This window comes from Microplitis demolitor, chromosome 10 (assembly GCF_026212275.2).
Source record: "Microplitis demolitor isolate Queensland-Clemson2020A chromosome 10, iyMicDemo2.1a, whole genome shotgun sequence".
Classification (NCBI taxonomy): Eukaryota; Metazoa; Arthropoda; class Insecta; order Hymenoptera; family Braconidae; genus Microplitis; species Microplitis demolitor.
In genome coordinates, this window is record NC_068554.1 from 11,626,628 (window position 1) to 11,647,288 (window position 20,661).

The 20,661-nt window shown below is 28.8% G+C and overlaps 2 protein-coding genes and 2 long non-coding RNA genes across 7 annotated transcripts in view; 2 read left to right on the forward strand and 2 right to left on the reverse strand.

The window, feature by feature from the left end:
• Window positions 1–908: 908 nt before the first annotated feature.
• LOC128668719 (uncharacterized) lies at window positions 909–2,391 on the forward strand. The gene is made up of 2 exons (XR_008404371.1): window positions 909–1,667; window positions 1,871–2,391. It is a non-coding gene; the product is annotated as an uncharacterized LOC128668719 (long non-coding RNA).
• Window positions 2,392–4,832: 2,441 nt separating this feature from the next.
• LOC103572882 (nuclear cap-binding protein subunit 2) lies at window positions 4,833–13,926 on the reverse strand. 4 transcript variants are annotated; one of them, XM_008551684.2, is made up of 5 exons: window positions 13,800–13,926; window positions 13,639–13,705; window positions 13,239–13,559; window positions 6,730–7,043; window positions 4,833–6,601 (listed from the first exon to the last, which is right to left on the reverse strand). In XM_008551684.2, exons 2-4 carry the CDS (start codon window positions 13,696–13,698, stop codon window positions 6,939–6,941), a joined length of 486 nt encoding a protein of 161 aa, XP_008549906.1. In that variant the 5' UTR covers window positions 13,699–13,705; window positions 13,800–13,926; the 3' UTR covers window positions 4,833–6,601; window positions 6,730–6,938. The 4 variants fall into 4 exon arrangements, with proteins under 4 accessions (XP_008549906.1, XP_008549905.1, XP_008549904.1 ...); XM_008551683.3 differs by having other exon boundaries at window positions 4,834–6,601; window positions 13,790–13,925; XM_008551682.3 differs by having other exon boundaries at window positions 4,835–6,601; window positions 13,639–13,721; window positions 13,800–13,924.
• Window positions 13,927–15,666: 1,740 nt separating this feature from the next.
• On the reverse strand, window positions 15,667–16,661 carry LOC128668817 (uncharacterized). The gene is made up of 3 exons (XR_008404457.1): window positions 16,236–16,661; window positions 16,055–16,138; window positions 15,667–15,980 (listed from the first exon to the last, which is right to left on the reverse strand). It is a non-coding gene; the product is annotated as an uncharacterized LOC128668817 (long non-coding RNA).
• Window positions 16,662–16,743: 82 nt separating this feature from the next.
• The window catches only part of LOC103572884 (CD2 antigen cytoplasmic tail-binding protein 2 homolog), a 39,687-nt gene continuing 35,769 nt past the window's right edge, over window positions 16,744–20,661 (forward strand). The window contains exons 1-4 of the mRNA XM_014443978.2: window positions 16,744–16,853; window positions 17,431–17,636; window positions 19,797–19,960; window positions 20,043–20,232. Of these exons, the coding sequence (XP_014299464.1) occupies window positions 17,441–17,636; window positions 19,797–19,960; window positions 20,043–20,232 (550 nt within the window). The 5' untranslated portion in view covers window positions 16,744–16,853; window positions 17,431–17,440. The remainder of the gene's footprint in view (window positions 16,854–17,430; window positions 17,637–19,796; window positions 19,961–20,042; window positions 20,233–20,661) is intronic.

Sequence of the window (20,661 nt, forward strand, 5' to 3'; positions counted from 1 at the left end):
TTGTAATCAATCCATCAAGCACATTACAAGTTATCCAAATAAAATATTTTTGAAGAAATTATATTTTTGGAATATCTTTGAACGAACCCTTCCGATCAAGCTCAATTTTTCACTGCTTTTAGATATTGACAATCCATACAAAGTTAGGAAATCGGCCCTCTATCGGGCCATTACTAGGTTAGGTTAAAAATTTATAAGAAAGCTTAACTCATACTGTATAAAAACGACTTGAAGGTCGAAAACTGTATCTGCAATAGTTGCAAAGTTACAGAAATTTGTTTGCTGACAAATCGAGTCAGTGCTTGGACTTTGTCGTGCTCTGAAATCCAAATGTTTTTTAAAAAATTGAAAAAAATTTTTTTTGCCATATTGTTGCAGGTTGCTGTTTTTGTCATTTTTTTATGTTTTAGAAAAAAATTAAAATGAAAAAAAAAAAAAAAAAAAAATGGTTTATGACAAATTTTTAAATAAATAAATGAATAAATTATTGACTAAAAAAAAATTTTTTTTGCCATTATATTTAGAAATGCAAATTATGACTTTTAAAACAAAAACGATTCCTTAGTTATTTATTTAATTAATCAAAATATGAAGAAACGATTATAAACATTAAGATATTGTTTTTAAGGAAAATTTTTTTTTTAAAAAATCATTATTTTCTTACGCTAACAATATGGTGAAAAGAAATTTTTCAAAAATATTTAATTAATCCATTTGCTTATAGAAAATTTATAAACGAATGGCATGAAATAATATAAAAATTAATCTTGTAATGTCTAACAAGGATATGGAATCAGTGATAGCTTAAAATTAAGAAAAAAATTATTTAACATACATTATTTAAATTTTTAACTTTTTTGTTACTTCAAAAATTAATAACTAATAAAATAAAAATATTTCACAAACTTTTATCACGTCATCTTGTTGAGTATGTTTATAAAAAGGGCTCCAAGAAACAAAAAATTTATAGATTAACTATTTAAACTTTTACACCACCTTTTATGTTAACACATACTCGTAAAAAAAATGTTAATTAACTATCGAATAACTTTTTGAAAAATGGTGATACAAATTTTAGTACCGCGGAATCATATCCTTTGAAGTGTCTAGATGACACCAGAATTTTTTTTAATTTTTTAATCAATATTTTATTGCATAAAAAAATTATTTAACAACTACGCTCACTAGAGCGGCGGCGCGCGCATGCCTCAACTGCCGCGCAAAAGCCGATTTTTAACGTTAAATAAAAATTATAAATATTGGAGCTACAATTCAGGGAGTCGAGAACTTTCTACTCAAATTTTCTGATCTTTCAGAAATTTTTTTAATATTTGAGCTATCACTCATACTTCTTGAGATTTTACCGAAAAGCTGGACAGCTAATTTTTTTAACGGTTTTTTGTTAATAACAATTGTAATTTTCTTTTGCAAAAAAAAAATCCAAAAAACGCTTATTTCTGGACGCCATTCCGGATCGTTTCAGCCATCAACCATATTTTTAGGAGACTTGTAACTATTTTTCGCAAGTTTTCATCTTCTCGACTAGACTATAATACCAAAAAGGCATATAAACAAAAAAATATATCACGATAAAATTAAATTCGTGAATTAAAATTTAAATCTACTAAGGGTAAAAATTAGAGGGAATAAAATTTCAAAATTTTTCGGTGAGTTTTAAGTAGTTGTATTTATGTAAATAATGGTCGTATCTTGAATTTAAGAAAAAAAAAAAAAAAAAAATTTTAAAGCTTCAAGATTCTAGTTCTCAGATTTTTTGGTGAAAACTTTGTAGGAGCCACTTATCGCTTTAGAATCACGAAATTGATTAAAAAAACAAAATTTTAAATATTAATGCCAAATTTTTACATAGATCAGATGTATGCTGAAGTTCTATCAGTATCAGCAAGTAAATCCACCGATTTTATAGCTCTTTATGATTCAGGAGATATTTCAATGAAATACCATGAGTATTATAAAAATCTACCACATAAAGCAGAAAATGTGAGGAGATTTGATTTAGTTATTAATTAAAATAAAAAATACGGTAAAAAGTTATTTACTAATAATACATTCGTCCTTTTTTTACAACAGATATTAATGATAACGACAATGACGATAAAAAAAAACTATTATTAATTTGATTATTTGAGTCAAGTTATACCATAAACTTTTCTCGATTGCAAGTTCATAACAGACTAGAGGATCAGACTACCATTCAGCGATTACCAAAGTCAAGCAGCATCGACGTGGATCAATAATTGGATGGGTGACCCCTTAGTACAAAAATAGTTAACCGATAGTAATTTTTTTTTTTTTTTTTTCAATTTAAATTTAACCAACATTTATATGAATGAGGACAATAAATCCTAATTTAATTACTTGATTAATAAATTTGAGATATTTTCAATGAGCTTTTAAAAATGACTATATTCGTTCATGCATTATTATATCTAATCATATATGATTATATATGATCAGATCTGGCCAATTTTCAGATCTGATTATATATGGACTCATATATAATTATACAAAATCTTTTTTTATCAGGTGTAGTTTCGATGCAGAATTTCGATGCGATACGTTAAAGAATTTAGTAATTTCACCTAGTTTCGTTGTTAGCTGCTTACTTGCAAGTTGGTCATTGTGATCTGTTAATCGGAAATTTCCGATTCCCGGAAAAAAAAATTTCAATATAATTATATAAAATTATATATAGTTTTATATATTATCCTTATAGGGGATATAATCATGATTAGCAAAAACGGTTCAAATCGGTCGAAAATTTGAATCTATAGTAAACGATCAGAATTCGTTAGAAACGATTCAAATTTCGAAAAATCGAATATTTTTAAATCTACACTGAATCTACATTATCAATTAGATTGAATGTCATGAAGTAATATAGGATATACTACATTACCACCAAAAATGGCTCTTGTCACTTTGTCGAATAACAGCTTCCTTGCGGCCTTCAACCCACTCTGGAAACACTCTGGCATCATAGTCAGAATGTAAACATTCGAAATCCAATATGTTTCCAGAGTGGTTTTATGCCCTTTTTCTAGAGTGAAACCAAAGTGGTTTCAAAAGTTGATCTAAAGTAAATCAGTGTTTTGAGAATGGGCCCAAAGTGCCCAAGTGCAAATTTAAAAAAAAAATAAAAATAACGATAATTCAACTTGAAATTAATTTATTTTGCTAGTATTGTCGTATAGTTTATGTTTACTAGCTGAATAGTAATATTGAAATTTTACCCATGACGGGTCTCGAACCCACGACCGTCATGTTATGAAGCACGTCCGCTGTCCACTAGGCTATCCTGCCTCGTTCAGTTTACGAAGATTTTTAATACCTTTTAAAAACTCAGGGTTGTAAAAAATAAAATATTATTGGAATTTAATTTAGATTTGGTCGTTAGATTTTTTTTAATAATGCATGAAAAGAATTCTCGTTATAAATTACAAGCAAATTGAACACTTACTTAAATTAATCTTAATTATTAACAGAAAAAAGAAAAAATGCAATTGTATTGATTATCATTATCAATTTCGCAAAAATTTATTGATTCAATTCTTCAATTAATTTAAAAAAAAAATTTAATGAAGTCTATTTTAATTATTTTTTGGAAAAAAAAATTAATTCTAATTATCAACTGAATCAATAATTATAAACTAAATTTACTTTAATTATCGATAAAGAAACAATAAATCTAACTACTAAATATTAGACGATAATGAGTTACATCTATTTGAATCACTCAGTATAGATTCAAAAAGATTACAAATTTATAGCAGAGCAGAAATTCAGAGCAGGAAACTTTGTATGTGATAATTTGAAATTATTAAAAAATAACTTTTAGGTATTTAATAATTTATTCGTAAAGAAATTATATTTTTTTGTAATTAGTAAGTTAATAAATTGGAGGTAATTAACGGAATAAAATGATTTTACTGTTTTAATAATAAATCTAATGACGCTTTTATCATTAAATTCATGTTGTCATTCATGCTCGTGCATGATTATAATTTCGTATTAGTATAAATCCGTATAAATATACCCAACCATACAAACTCATAAGCACTCTTGTAAGTACATGCATGATCGATTCAGTGACGTAAAAAATGGTTGAGCATGACCAGTCTTGACCAAGCATGAATTGTATACGATCATACAAAGTCATACGTAATCATGCAAGTTCATATATGATTATACAAAGGACGCAAAAAATAATTGTGTATGAGCAAGCTTGATCACGTCTGATCATACATGTTCATACAAAGCTATACACGGTCAGCTAGGCTCGAGCTCGATCATTCTGGGCGCTTGAAAATAGACATGGATGGTTATGTATGATCAAGAACGACCATTCAAAGCCATGCGCAGTCGTACGTGATGGTCTTGAATGGTTTAAGTATTATTATACATGACCAAGCATGAATCGTGCATAATCAGGCTTGATCAAACAAAAATAGTAAATGGCCATGCAAGAACAAGCTTTATTATGCAGGCCCGTGCACGATCTTTCAATTTCTATTGTACATAGTCGTGCACTGTCAAGTATGACTGTGCATGAATCATGCAAGTTCATGCATGATGGTATATGACCATTCATGATTGAAATATATGGTTGAGTAGGACTTTGCACGGCGTTGCATGATTCATGCAAGCCCATGCCTGATTCATGCTCGATCAAGCACGGTCTTGCATGTTGATTTTTTCCCGGGTGCACATGATTATAATTTGATAGTTAATTTGGGTCTATTGACTTTTCTGAAATACTTTGATTTAAAGTAGAAATAAAACTTAAACTTAATAGGATTATTTATATTTCTATAGATATAAAGTGTCTGAGTATGTTAATATGAAAATATTTGAATGTATACTAGTAAACTCATATACATTTGGAATATTATTATACAGTTAGTTTCTAGCACTTGAAAGAGTCACTATATTGTCTTTTATTTTAGTTAGTTAGTTCTTAAATAAGGCATTGGGATAACCCTTCCAGATCTTTTATTTTACTTTAAATAGAATGATTGATTGTAAGTCGATATACTGGGTGATTATTTTTACAAAATAATTTGTAAAAAATATAATTGGAATGAATCGAAAAAGGGACGAATCAAATAGTGACGATGATAGTGATAGTGCTTGTACATTTAGCTATCTATCTAATATTTATTTCAATTTACATATTTTATTAGGAAATATTAAATGGCTATTTTAGTTTTGATTTCTGAATTTTTCGCATTAAATCAGAATTATGATCTTACGATATACTAGAGGTGCACCTCTATTAAAATGTATTTGAGCAAGATTTTGGAATAAGTATCTTGAGTAAGACCCCTAGCTGCTAGTGTCTTTTTTTACGTATGTGTCTTATTCAAGAATGTGTATCAAAAAACCTATGTCAAGATTTGTGTATGTCTTGCTCATGGTATCGTACGCAAGAACATTAAAGATATCTTAAACACGTGCAATGAATCAGTGTCTGACGCATTTCTTGTACCAGTAACATACATAGTAGGTACTCACGCATGGCGTGCTTAAGATCTGTTCAAGGCCCCAGGTCAATTTCAATCCTTGAGCAGATCTTGAGCAAGCCATGCGCAACTATTTTCAACTAGAGCCCTCCTCCAGAATTGAATTATAATCTGGCACAAATTTCTTGTAAAAGGCTTGCACTAGGCTTGCAATTTAAATCTGGTCACAAGTATCTGCAGCAATACACGTACGTCGAAAAAGACACTAGCACATCGATCTTGAGAGCAACTTGCTCAAGAATTGAAAAAGATTGTTATATGAGATACTGCACATATAATAAAACAATCATATAACCCTACCAATCTTATAGTTCTCATTTATTGCTGCAAGCGCCACTAACAATGCTTAAAGTATGTCTCGTTTTATAAAATTTTGTCCGGTACTATTTGTTAGGAATATTTTGTCTGAGGAATTCACCACATGTGGCTAGGATTACCATATTAGGTGATCAATAAGAAAGTAATCGAAATTAACTACACCGACTATTTACTACTAGAATACATACTATAATTATTCAATTCGCTATGAGTGTGACTGCAGCGCCAGACAAAATATGAACTACGGGAGGCTGTCAGAGTATGTTTTTATACGTATGTCAATAGCAAGAAACATAAAAATAAATAAATATCATAAATAATAGTAAAAAAAAAAGTTGTAAAAAATATGTGACAGTTTTATAATAATTGCAGTTTTGTTTTTTAGCTAAACGAATCAACAATAAGTAAGTATAATGATAAAAAATAAAAAAGAATGCAGTAAGCATTTAGGTTAAGTTGTTTGAAATTCATATCAAAGTCAAAATATGATATTGAGGAAAAAATCAAAATGAAAAATAAATAATTAAATGATAACAGAATAAATACTTTCACGTGTGCTTGCTTACAATTTCAGTAATCATAGCCTCCCGTAACTCCGAAAGTAACCACTGCAAACGCTTCAGTCAATTTGATTTCCCCTACCATGGCTTCACTCAGAGCGAATAGTAAAATGTTTACAGCTCCTCAAAAGACTACTGATGTCCTCAATGAAGTTGAAAACGATGATATTCTAATGGAACCTATGGAAATCATTTCTAAGCTGATTTATTTCAAATCAAATAAATAACAGAAATAATAGTTCTCTATTAAAGAAGCTTATTAAATTCAATTTAAAAAATAACTTTATTTTTTAAAAACTATTACGTACACTTAAAATGAAATAAATTTTTTTTTCAAGTAATAAGGATAATTAAATAATTTCCAATATCTTGTTAACAATCCTTGAACGTTCTTAATCTATACAATGTATTTAAACACAATCTTAATTAATTACCCTATACTTTAAAAACAAATCTTCATCACTATACTCAGTTTTTAAATCCTTCCAAAGTTAATTATTTATTAAATTATCCTTAATTAACGTCCATATCCACCTTCAGAAATTGGTTGCACTTTTTGTTGAATAATTTTCCCATATCCTCCTCTACCACTGTCAAAGTCTGATCGATATTCATCCCTTACCTTTAAACAAAGAAAAAGAAAAATTAATAATAATAGAAAAATTTTTAACTTCCCACAAAGAAAGTGGAGATGTAAACCACTCATATATTTTTAATAAATCAACTAATCTAGATGGTTCTGATGGTATTCGAGAGAGCCTGTTCGAAATTAGATTTTGTACGAATTTTAGATCATTAAATCCAATTGATTCTGAAATATTTAAAAAATACCAAAAATTTTTTTTTTTTCGTTTTTCTCGAATACTTTAGAAACTATTGAATCGATCAACTTCAAAATCGAATCAGCTCCAGAACTCAATAAAAGCTTTCGACTGCAACTAAAAACGTTTCAATCGGATAATCCATTCGAGAGATATTGTCGACTAAAGATTTAAAAAAATCAAATGTTAGTGTGTAATGCATAAATTATTAGGAGTTAAAACCATAGATGATTTTTTTTTCTTTATTTATAAGTATCGTTAAACTTTTCGAATTATTGTCTCACTTACAATGAATTAGCAAAATTTATTAACAAATAATGAATATTGACCTATTCAGAGTTAGAGTGGTACCACTTTTTAGAATAAGACATTCGACTATCACTCTGAATTAGTAAATATTCACTAATTCAGTTTTAGAAAGAAAAAGGAATAGTCAAAATGTTATGTTTAAGGTAAAAAAATTGAAATGAATTTACTCAACTTTACACTGTAAAAAATAAGGTACTGACATCAAGCTCCTTAATAGTTTGACAAATTTCTTCTTCAATAAAAAAAATTCCTTTGAACCAACTGAAAATAGTTGGTTTCAAGAAAATCATTTTTATTGAATTAAAATCTCTACTCGATTATGAAGAATCGCTTAAGCGTTTATGTTAAAATTTTTAGGTTTGTCCGAAATTAAAGTTTAGATGTACTTGATTGAAAATTAAAAACTTGTTGAAGCAAACTCTTTAATTTTAAGAAATTTAACTGAAACTCTTGAAACGTTTGGTTTGACAACCTTACATGTTTCAATGAAACAAAAATAGTACCATATGATACCGAACGTATTGTGTTAAGGGTGTAGTCAAGTTGGTCTTTTTTGAAAAATCGATTTTTGTTTTTTTGACATTTTTCGTATATATATGTATTCAAGCATATTGTTTCAAATTTATATGAAGATTCGAGTAGTGTAAGAGTATTTTTCTGAATTTAAAGGTCCACAACCACGATTTTACGCGTATCAAATATGTGAACCGCTACAGCTTGGACACATCAAGAGCGGGCAAAACGGAAAGAAAGAAGGCTAAATTAGTAGCAAATGAAAGTTTTGAACAAGAAAAAGACACTTCGTACGGTACAGACTTCGCAGATTAAATTTTGATAAGATTTTTTTTTTTTTTATTTAATAGTATATTACATACCTCGGCTTCGCCTCGGCCAACAATCACATGTGCTCTGAGGCTTGTCTTATTTTACTGGCCTAGGTATGTAATATACTATTAAACGCGTATATCTCAAAACTACGTTTTCGCCAACGTCAATCACGATTTCTCTGGAACCCATGGGCTGATACTTCTAAAAATTTAACCACATATTCTACACATAAGAACTTAAAGGATAGACTAAAATCATGTTAAGATTTTGATTTTAACTTATTTTTTTTCAAATAACAGCGAAAAAAAAATACTTTTTTCAATTTTGTTTATTATTAGCTCCTTGAGCTCGAAATCATTGTTGAGAACACATTTTTGAGCTCTTCGAGTACGAAAATACTTTTGTATGCCTTTGTTTTTGAAAAATCATGTTTTTTACCATTTTTTCTACAACGATATCTCTCGAATGAATTTACCGATTGAGACGGTTGGGGTGGCAATCGACGCGTTTTATTGAGTTTTAGAGCTGATCAAATTTTTAAAATGATATATCAAGACGGTTTTGAGAAATTTCAAAAAAAAAAAAAAACTAAAAAAAAAAAAATTTTTTTTTAATTCTTTCGTTCACGGTTTCTTCTAAACGAATAAACCGATTTCGATAGTTGAGGTGGCATTCGACGTGGCTTACAAAGTTTAAGAGCTGATTAGATTTTGAAATCAATCCATCAAGCAAATTAAAAGTTATCCAAAAAAAAACATTTTTGAAAAAATTTTATTTTTGAAATATCTCCGAACGTACTCTACCGATTAAGCTCAAATTTTCAGTGCTTATAGTAAATAACAAGCCGCGCCGAATGACACCTCGACGATCAAAATCGGTTCATCCGTTCAAAAGTTATAGATATTTACATACGTACGTACGTATATACATACACTCGGACATTATCTTGAATTTAGTCAGAATAGCTTCCTAGAACCTCAAGACGTCGATATCTGTTGGAATTTCGATTTTCGCCAATCCGGGTGAAAACAATAACTTCCCGAAATTTTTGAAAATCATCGATTTTCTTAGCGGGAAGTTAAAAATTTTGTTTGTAATTCAAGACTTCATTTATCATCCCTAACAATGTTTGTATTATTCTTTCATATCAAGCTTACAAGGAATTACCAAAAATAGGCTATTTTTTTAGCCCATGAACTAGACTACACCCTTAAATCCAAGTTTTAGAGGTAGCTCATAGCGATTTTTGATTTCTTAGTCAAATAATATGGTAAAAAAAATTTTTTTTTTAGTTTAGAATTTTTCATGTCGGCAATAGCTCATTGTACAGATAAAGATAAACCTATCAGGAAATGTTTTTGTAGGAAATTGAACGCTCTAAAAAAACCGTTTCTTATCATTTTTTGATAAATCTATCTGTTCAGAAGTTATTGGAGCTCAAAGTCGACTTGTAGTAAATTTCGAGATCTTTTTTCTTTTCCGACAAAACTAAGACTTATCATACAATGTCATAGAATCTTTTTTGAAGACAATTTTATTTCCTACAAGTTGTCTCTGATAAAGTTTTTTCGGATTCCACATAATTTTCTAGTTATTTTCATTTTAATGTCAAGCGCTTAATAAAATAGTGTTCTGATTATAAGAGCTTGACATTAAAATGGAAATAAGTAGAAAATTATGCGGAATCCGAGAAAAGTTTATCTGAAATAATTAGTAGGAAATAAAATTGTCTACAAAAAAAATCCTATGATATTTTATGATGTCCGACAATTTCGCTGGAAAAGTAAAAAGATCTCGAAATTTGCTATAAATTTGAGTTCAAGCTCCAATAACTTTTGATAAATTCATTGATCAAAAAATTATACCTTAGTAAACATTCCTTCAATATGGAAACAAAGTATTAGAAGCACAATCAAATTGAAAACCGCTAACTAGCTCGGTAGCGTAGCGGTAAAGCGTCGGTCACTTGTGCGAAGTGTGTTAGGTGTGCTGATATACGACTCAGCGAATATTTCGCGGATAGACAATTTCATCCTCAGAATCAGAATCTCATCCTCAAGCATTTACACAATTAGACAGGATAGGTATTGTACAAAATGAATTGAACATCCCGACGCTATATTACCGTGGCAGGCACTAAGCGAATAAACGTATTCCCATCGATGCTTATTCTGCAGAAAACAGTAACTTAAAATACTCAACAGTAATCCCGAAAAGAGATGAAGACGATTTCCACCTCGCAAATCCTAAATACTGGTGGCTGGATAAAAGTGCAGCGCATATGATCGAACTTGAACGAAGAAGAAAGATGAAAGAAGCTGAGCAAAAGCTTCAACAAGCTAGACGCACACACTAGAAAGACTGATGTTAACTCAAAACCTGTATATTTTATATATATGTGGGTCATTCCATGTCTACTCGACCAGTAGTTGGAATCGACCCTTTTCAATTTGGACGAAATTTGGTCAAAACTTTTCTTTTTCCGTAAAACAGAGATTTGCCAAAGGAAAAAAATTAGAAAATTTTTTCGCGAAAGTTATTCAAAATTCAAAGTTTTACTATTTTTCTAATTTTTCAACTTTATTTTTTGAATATCTCGAAAACTATGATAGATACAGAAATAGTCTTGGTTTTATTTTGAAGGGGACACTTGGGGCTATTGAAAAAAAAAAATATTTCGGAAACAAATTTTGAAAAATGAGAAAGCTTTCGAATTTTGAATTTTCAAAAACCGTCAAAATCGTATGGCGACACGAAATTTCGGGCTTAAATTTTTTACTACACTACCGTTAAACAATCTTAAGAGATCCTGAAAATTTCAGAGAGGTGTTTTTTTTTATTTCAAGATTATGAATTTTGGCAAAAAAAAAATTTTTTTTTTCACCCCTGAATTTAGCATGGTTAAGAAAAAAAATTCGAAATATAATAATTGTTATATAGTTTAAGCAAGAACTTAAGAGTGGTTTTTAATTTAATATTTTTCCACATACTATAAATAATAGAGATTGTCTGGACAACTTTAGTCGAAATATAACCCAGAATTTAATAAATTCAAGCAATTCACATTATACAGCGACGGAAGAGAAACGAGATGCTGTTAACAGTAGCCTGCTTCCTCAAATATTTCATACGTGTAACGAATTAAAGATTTTATGTTTTTTGTTTATTTAATCCAATTATGTATTAGAAAATAATCTATGAATAAATAAACATTTATAAAAAAAAAAAAAATGTTAGGTGTGCTGGGTTAGAATCCTCCGTAAAGCAATCGTGATTATTCAATTTATAACTAAAAACTGAGCATGTTAGAAATATTTATTAAAGTATAATAAAGATGACATAATTATTATAATAGTTAATACGAAAGAAAAAAAAAAAGATTGCATCAATTATCAATGAAATAATTACGGCACCATTAACTTGATTCAGATTACTGTTTCGTTTGGATCAATGTAATATAGTAATTTGAAATAACTCGTTTTTTTATTGAAACAATTATAAAGACAGTTTCTATGAAACTAAAAAAATATTACTTTCAACAATAAAATTGATTTGCTTCAATAAAATTTCGACTTAACTGAAAATGCGTACCTTCAATCACCTTACGATTTACTTTGAGTAAAATTTTAAATGAATTTATAAAAAACGAGAATCATTATTGTATCAACAGTATCAATAACTTAAACTAATGTTTTTTTTTTTTTTTATATAAAAAAACTTATTCAGTTATATCAAAAACTATAGAATTAGTTCAAACGACTCATTACCTTCACTCAAAAAACTTTCACTTGGATCAAAGAATATTGTCAAACGTAGAGCGTGATAGACTCGATCGCTTCACGCATTTGGCTATATCCAAACGCACGGAGTATTTGAGAGAAAAGAATCTGATTTGACGTCAGAATTTTTTTTTACAGTATAAGATTCATTCAATAGAAATCGTCCATGAGTTTTAACGGATTACTCATATACTTTTTGGTTTATAAATTGTTATATTTAATAAAATCACACTCGGGCACCGCATTACTGTTTGAAATAGAAAGAAATAATTAAAATCTGAGTAAATTTCAACTTTTTTATTCGTGTACGTTTCAAGTAATTTCGAAAGTGATATTTAATAAATGTTTTTTTTTTTATTATTTTACTTTCAACATCCTTGTGAATTGATTTCGAAATCTAATCGGCTATAAAACTTTAGAAACTGCATTGAATGCTGCCACAATCATCAAAATAGAAAAGCTTGGTGTAAAGATATCGCTGACAAAAAAATTTCTAAAGTGTTTTTTTTTTTTTTATTAACACTGAAATCGTTGAAATAATTGCCTATAAAATTTTATCAGCGTTCGAGCCTGAAAAATTGGGTAGAATGTGGTTGTTAACATCAACATCGGTTGATTTTTAAAGAAATATCGACGACACAAAATTGAAAAAATAACAGTTCACCTCATTTTTCCTGAAAAACTCATCATGCAATTAATTAAATGTTTCAAAAATTATACGTTATTTTTTAAGCTTTTGATGACTGTATCATTTATTGTTATAGATTCGTTAGTACGGAGAATATAGTCAAGTGAAAATTTTATAAATTCCTCTTTGCTAAATTTATCTTGCACATTTTATATTTCAACAATTTGATGTAATTTAAAATTCATTTAACTTTTCATCATTATGATCTTATATTAATTTCCATTAGAGACTAATTGGAGATTTCTATTAAGTATAACTTTTTTCAAGATAGAAAATATCAACGTACGAAAGAATACATTTGAATACATTAAGAATACCTGTTGCTGAATTATATTCTGTCATAACTTCTAACGCAACATGATTTCAACAAATGAAAAAAAAATGCAACTTACTTGACCACCAGTTTTTCCACGTCCATACTGTCTTCCCTCGATGAAACCAGCATCCCAATCAGTTCTAATAATTCTATCGTCTAATCTTGTACCATTAACATATCTCATACAATTTTCGGCGTCATTACGGAGATAATACTCAAGAAAACAAAATCCACATGGTGTTTTTTTATATTTATCTAAGCCCATGACTATACGTTTTATATCACCACATTTACTGAACAATTCATAAATCTGTTCTTCAGTGGTATAAAATGATAAATTACCTACGTAAAGTGTTGTTGACGTACGTAATAAACGATCTTGTTCAGCTCTTGACCCCTAAGAATTCAAAAATTAAATTAAATTAATCATAGATGAGTATCATATTTTACAATTTGAAAGTAGTAAAATCTCTTACCTTAAAATGTTGATCACGGTAAGAACTCAGTTCAACTGACTGAGATGGCAATGAAGACATTTTACTGCTATATGTTTGATGTGCTGAATTTAATATTTTACTAAATTGATAACTAAAAAGAACTTATTTTTTTTTTTCCTAGACTAATTACCTTGTTTTACCTCGTCTGAGTTGTCTACTAGAAACTAATGGTGGCAATCTACTACGACACACGTTTATTGTTCTTTGTGACCATCTTGATACAAACAGAGAGACATATTTGATTTATCATTTAATACATATGATTGCTAATAGAGAGCAGTTGTGGTGATGAATTGTTATTTTTCCTTTCCCCCAATAGCCACTTTAGTTTGAAATTAACGGTAATTTGATGCTGAAATTACCGGGTGCCATCTTTTTGTCCTAACAACCAGTTCTTTCGAGCCGAAAAGTATTTCGATTGAATATTATTTCCGGTATAGTTAAGAGTCAAATGATGTTAATAATTACTGTATTTATTTCTAGTGGATGTTTGAGACAGATTTGTATTTAGTCAGTTGCATTTAATGTTGTTTCCTTTAAATACAGATGGCTGATAGTAACAGTACGAGATGGTGACTTAGTAATGTAGAAAGATGTCAAATTATGAACAGTTGTACATCGAACTGATGTTATGTATTTGCATACAGTGATTAAGTCGGACATAAAATGTTACATGTGTATTTGTTGCTATCCCTGATAACACGAGTTGATCGAGAAAAAGTTGGTCATTCATTAGTTTCCGACCAACTTGACGACAAGTTATCGACAACTTCAGCTTTTGCAACTTTTGGCTACAAGTTACCGCCAACTTTCTCAGAAAGTTGGCGGCAGTATGGAGCCGCAACTGGAATGCAAGTTTCTGAGGAAATTGAAAGTAAACTTACCGTCAACTTATGATCACCAACTTTTGCAAGCAACTTTTGCCACCAACTTTCTCAGAAAGTGATCGTCAACTTTTTGGATTTACAACTTTTGCCACCAACTTTCTCAGAAAATGTCCATCAACTATTGGAGGTACCAACTGTTGGCGATCAACTTGGTTCCAGTTGCGGCTGCAAGTTTCTCGTCAGTTTCTCGCCAACTTGGCTATCAGGGATCATGAAAAATAGTCACTAATTTATTAAAACAACGATAATTTAATGCATTAGTATTTTATACTTTTTTTAAAATGAGTCAAATAAATTGAGAGCAGTTTGCTTATAATGCCAGTTGAATTTTTGTCTAGCCTTATTTAAGTTTTACAATAATTTCGAGTCAGCAATTGTATGTTGCCAACATACTTGGTGGCATCGAAAATTATCCGTACCCTCGTATATGTTATGTCCTCAACAGCCTCAGGTGCCTCCACCTGTTAATTAATTAGTAAACTCAAGATATATAAGAAACGCGCATTTAAATTCCATTTGAAATAATATATTAATATCCTACAACACTTATTGCGTCTTAACAATATGAAGTAAATAAATTAAATCACAAATCGTCGTGGCACATACTCATTAAATTATAGAGTATGTATTTGTTTATAACCATATTTACTGTTAACTTTAGAACAAGGGCCTATTCATGATTTTTATGCGTGTGTTTTGTTTAGGTTTTAAGTATCAGGTGACAGAAAACGTTCCAAGACCACTCAAACTGTATTTATGTTTCTCTAAATATAAAATAAAGTTTATCCATCTATTTATTTTTCTTATAATAAAAATATATAATTTAATGAGTATGTGCCACGACGATTTGTGATTTAATTTATTTACTTCATATTGTTAAGACGCAATAAGTGTTGTAGGATATTAATATATTATTTCAAATGGAATTTAAATGCGCGTTTCTTATATATCTTGAGTTTACTAATTAATTAACAGGTGGAGGCACCTGAGGCTGTTGAGGACATAACATATACGAGGGTACGGATAATTTTCGATGCCACCAAGTATGTTGGCAACATACAATTGCTGACTCGAAATTATTGTAAAACTTAAATAAGGCTAGACAAAAATTCAACTGGCATTATAAGCAAACTGCTCTCAATTTATTTGACTCATTTTAAAAAAAGTATAAAATACTAATGCATTAAATTATCGTTGTTTTAATAAATTAGTGACTATTTTTCATGATAGCAACAAATACACATGTAACATTTTATGTCCGACTTAATCACTGTATGCAAATACATAACATCAGTTCGATGTACAACTGTTCATAATTTGACATCTTTCTACATTACTAAGTCACCATCTCGTACTGTTACTATCAGCCATCTGTATTTAAAGGAAACAACATTAAATGCAACTGACTAAATACAAATCTGTCTCAAACATCCACTAGAAATAAATACAGTAATTATTAACATCATTTGACTCTTAACTATACCGGAAATAATATTCAATCGAAATACTTTTCGGCTCGAAAGAACTGGTTGTTAGGACAAAAAGATAGCACCCTCAGGGAGTTGAATGGCTGAAGTTTTTCGAGATCATTTCTAAAAGCATCGAAGAATAATATTTACATTAGAATATCTTCATAAAATTCAAATTTTTTTTTTATAAAATAAATTTATTTTTAAACAAAAACCTAACCTGTTACAGTAAAGAAGTATAGCAACTACAAGCTTACAATTTTCACTTAGTCCAGCCTTGCACGAACATGAAATTCCCATAATTTTTCCATATGTGAAATTGCGCCTACAATTTCTTGTGGAGCATCTTTTAAGTGAGAAGTTTGCAAATAAAATGCAATTATTTTATACACATTGTTACAAGTATTATCTGATTGCAGTATACCACATTTAATCAAATGCCCTGCATCAAGTATACTTTTACCACCAATAAAATTCTTATGGCTAGACTGTGCACTTGCAAATTCACAAATTTCTTAAATAAAAATTTTCATATTTTACGAAATTAAAAAAAAAATTGATTATAATTCGAGGTAAATCCACTTTCTCATATAAAGATACTACAGCTGATTTAAAAATGCGTCTTAGAGTAGTAACTGCATCTGCTGCTAGAAGAAGCCACGCCCCCGGCAGATTTCCCAATAGCTGTGCCATGGAAAATAGAGTCTCTATTCTCTATGAGCTGTGCTATTAGGGTTCGCGTGTTACAATTTCTAACTAAATAAATGCGCATGCCTATAATTATAAGGCTGCCAGATTTCTATAACCTCAAAAAATTATTTTCATAGCAAACATCATAGTGAGTTTTGTGATTTATATTATTTAAAACTATGATGTTGAAAGTAACCGACATCTGACAATTGTAATGTTTTAATTACCTAATTAAATTTCAACAGAAAATTTAAAAAAAAATATCCATAATAAAATTTTTGAAAATTCTTCACATGCATTTTTAAAAATTTTTACTTGTCAGCACATTGACTTTGTTTGTTGAAAATAAACAAATTTTTTCAATGATTGCTATTTTAATGATTTTGAAGTTTGAAGACAATTGGCAACTTCCGGATTTTTTTGCTTTATAAATCAGTTACTAAAACAAATAAATAAAAATATGCACATGTAGAAAATTTAAAAAGCTATGAGTGGAATTTTTTAAATATTTTTTTTTTTTTATAATCTATCGATTGTTAAAATATCAAAAAATTATCAGACGTCGGCTATCTTCAGGATCATGCTATTTTCAGCATCATTTTAAAATTGTGATTTATCTTATAACTATGAATTATTGATCGATTGAAAAATAGCTTTATAAGTACACTTAATCAGAAGACGAAGACATTTTCAACAGTTTTTGTAGTATTGAATTTTTTTTAAAGATTTGTAACAATGCCAAAACGAAAATTAGAAGAGGATAGTGATGTTCTCAGCCATGAAAAAAATTGGTCGAGAGCAGTAGCATCATCTACAAATGATTTAATTAATAATGACAAAACAATAAATAAAAATTCGTTAGATTCAGATGAAGAGGATGATGAAGCCAATGAAGATAATTACAATATTATGGATGAAAACGATATCGAAGGTTAGTGATAATTTTCAATGTTTTTATTAGAGCTGTCATTTTTTTTGCACTCAAGTGAATGAACAGTAGTATTCTCATTGCACATGGACAGTTAACAGAAACTGTCCTCATTTTTCTCTTCAACAAATAAAAATTTCAAAAACTAAAAAACGATTGTTAGATTATGACCCTGAAGTTAGCCGACACCCACCATTTCAAAAATAAAAAATGTTGTAACTAGATAAGAAAAAAGTTTTCAAATTTGAAAAAAATGCTTGTATGGATTTTTCAATTTTCTGGATGAGTATTTTCTTAAAAAGATCAATAAGTAAACACTCGAGATATAATTTGAAATCAAATTTTAAGACTACTTATTTTTTATATAAAAATTTTTAAAAATCTCATTACTTTTTAATTTTTATATACAATTTTTCGAAATATAGACGAGTATTTTTTTTTTTTTTTTTTTTTCACTTTTCCAATTTTTAATCTGAAAATTAACCATTACCCGATATTTTTAAATAAAATCTCTTGTAATTTAAATAAAAAAACAAAAATTTATGAATTTGGAAAAATACTCGTGTACATTTTTCCATTTGTTAAATGTGTATTTTTTTTTTTGAAAGGTAAAAAATACTTAAATTATTATTTCAAATAAAAATTTGTAAATAATTAAAAGCTAATTCGTTTGAAAAATTTATAGTCGGAGGCTCCCATATTTATGACTACGAGTGGAGGACAAAGCCATTGTCCAAAAGACATTAGTTCGATACTAAATACTCGATATGCGACAAGTTATCGAGTAGAAAATCTTATCTAAAAAAAAATATCTATAAATAAACTAAAAATATAAAACTTCAAGTGTGTAACAGTAAAATTACGAAACGAAATATTATTGAAAAAAAAATCTAAAATGTAAAACACATCGAATTACCATTCGTAGAAAATAATTAGTTACAAAATAGTAAATACTTGAACTGGAATAAATAAAAACCATGATTGTTATCGAAAGATATAGTAGTCCAATATATAGTAGGGTGGGCAAAAAAAAAACTGATTTTTTTTTCTTTAGTTATTATGAAAATATTGTTAAAGATGATAAAAGAAACATTCTGGTAAAGTTTGAGCTCTTGATATTATAATATCAAGAAGTGCCACTTCGTGATTTTTTATTTCCCATTTAAATAACATGGAAAAAAAATTTTAAGTTTTGAATTTTATACCTCGGCAATGGCTCATTGTACAGATGAGCTCAAGATATATTTTTGTAGGGGATTAAACGCTCTATAAAAAAAGTCTCTCATCATTTTTTGATAAATTCATCTGTTGAAAAGTTATTGGAGCTTGAACTCAAATTTATAGTGAATTCCGAGATTTTTTTACTTTTTCACCGAAACTATCAGACATCACAAAATGGGCTCTGATGGCCCCCATTCATAAATACGGGAGCGTCCGACTATAAATTTTAAAAACGAATTAGCTTTTAATTAATTATAAATTTATGAACTTTTATTTAAAATAATAATTCGAGTATTTTTTACCTTTAAAAAAAATACACATTTAAAAAATGAAAAAATGTACACGAATATTTTTCCAAATTCATAAATTTTTGTTTTTTTATTTAAATTACAAGATATTTCATTTAAAAATAGCGGGTAATGGTTAATTTTCAGATTAAAAATTGGAAAAGTGAAAAGTAAAAAAAATGCTCGTCTAGATTTCGAAAAATCGTATATAAAAATAAAAAAGTAATGAGATTTTTAAAAATTTTCAAATAAAAAATAAGTTATCTTAAAATTTAAGTTCAAATTATACCTCGAGTTTTTATTTTTTGATTTTTTTAAAAAAATACTCGTCTAGAAAATCGAAAAATCTAGACAAGCATTTTTTTTTTTATTTGAAAATTTTTTTTTTTCTAAAGTTATAAGATTTTTTGTTTTTAAAATGGCGAGTATCGGCTAAATTCAGAGTCATTGTCAGATTATAGAGTAATGTATCGAGCCTCAAGTTTTATTTTGCATTTAGAAGTTTTTGTTTGAGAAAAAACCTCGAATAAAAATAACTGAACACTCATGTTAAAACTATGATAGAAATGACTTATAGAATTTTATTAAATACTATTCATAATCATGTTCTATAAACAGTTGTTTGATTGTTAATAATTGTTGATTTATTTTTTAGGAGTGGAGGAAGGACCAATGGCTAAAGAAACAAAAGTGGGTTTCACAGCATTCAATATGAAAGAAGAGTTGGAAGAAGGGCATTTTGATAAAAATGGTCATTACTTGTGGAAAAAAGAAAAACAAATTCGTGATAATTGGCTCGATAATATTGATTGGGTCAAGGTAATTATTTTTTTTTTTTTCAATCTGTTTATTTCTTTTCTTGGAATATTCATTTGTTTTGTCAATATTTTTTCTTCTTAAGGTCGATTCCAAAGAAGATAATACAGAAGAAAATGATACAGTCGATGAAAACAATAGGTGTTTAGGTGATAGTGATAGTGATGACGATGAAAGCTTCAAAAATTTATCATTTGATCCTACGGAGCTATATAAACAAATTTTTGATTATTTGCAACCAGGGGAAACAGTTTCGAAAGCTCTATGTAGACTCGGTAAGTTATTCACAATGTACTTTTCTACATAATTAAAAATCATGTCAAATAATAGTAATCTACGCGATTCTATTGATTTTGTACAGTTTGTTAGTAACAGGGGTGCTGATTGAATCACAGCCACGATTCAATCAAGTAAAACTCATGAACAATATACATTGAGTTCAATGACCAATATTTAAATTGTTAAAGAAAACCTTTTGTGAAGACCGATCGTATTACGATACTATAAGTATTCGGCTTAGGATACTATCTTATCGTTCCGATCTTAAAAAAATTCATTCTGTTGTTTTAAGTCTGTGAGTAAAAACCTTCGTGTTCAATCAGGTTAACGAAAAAACGTAAGTGTAAGGTTGTGAATTTTATCCCCACCATATTATGACTTGAACTGAACGAAATATTTACGTTAGGAATAATTCAAAACAACCT

Bases quoted from the DNA above. Each gene is read 5' to 3' on its own strand.
- LOC103572882 (XM_008551684.2), bottom strand. From the start codon at position 13,698: ATGTCTTCATTGCCATCTCAGTCAGTTGAACTGAGTTCTTACCGTGAT. The intron at 13,560-13,638 runs GTAAGAGATTTT...TTGAATTCTTAG, and splicing joins ACCGTGATCAACATTTTAAG to GGGTCAAGAGCTGAACAAGA. The intron at 7,044-13,238 runs GTAAGTTGCATT...CTTTGTTTAAAG, and splicing joins GTGGAAAAACTGGTGGTCAA to GTAAGGGATGAATATCGATC.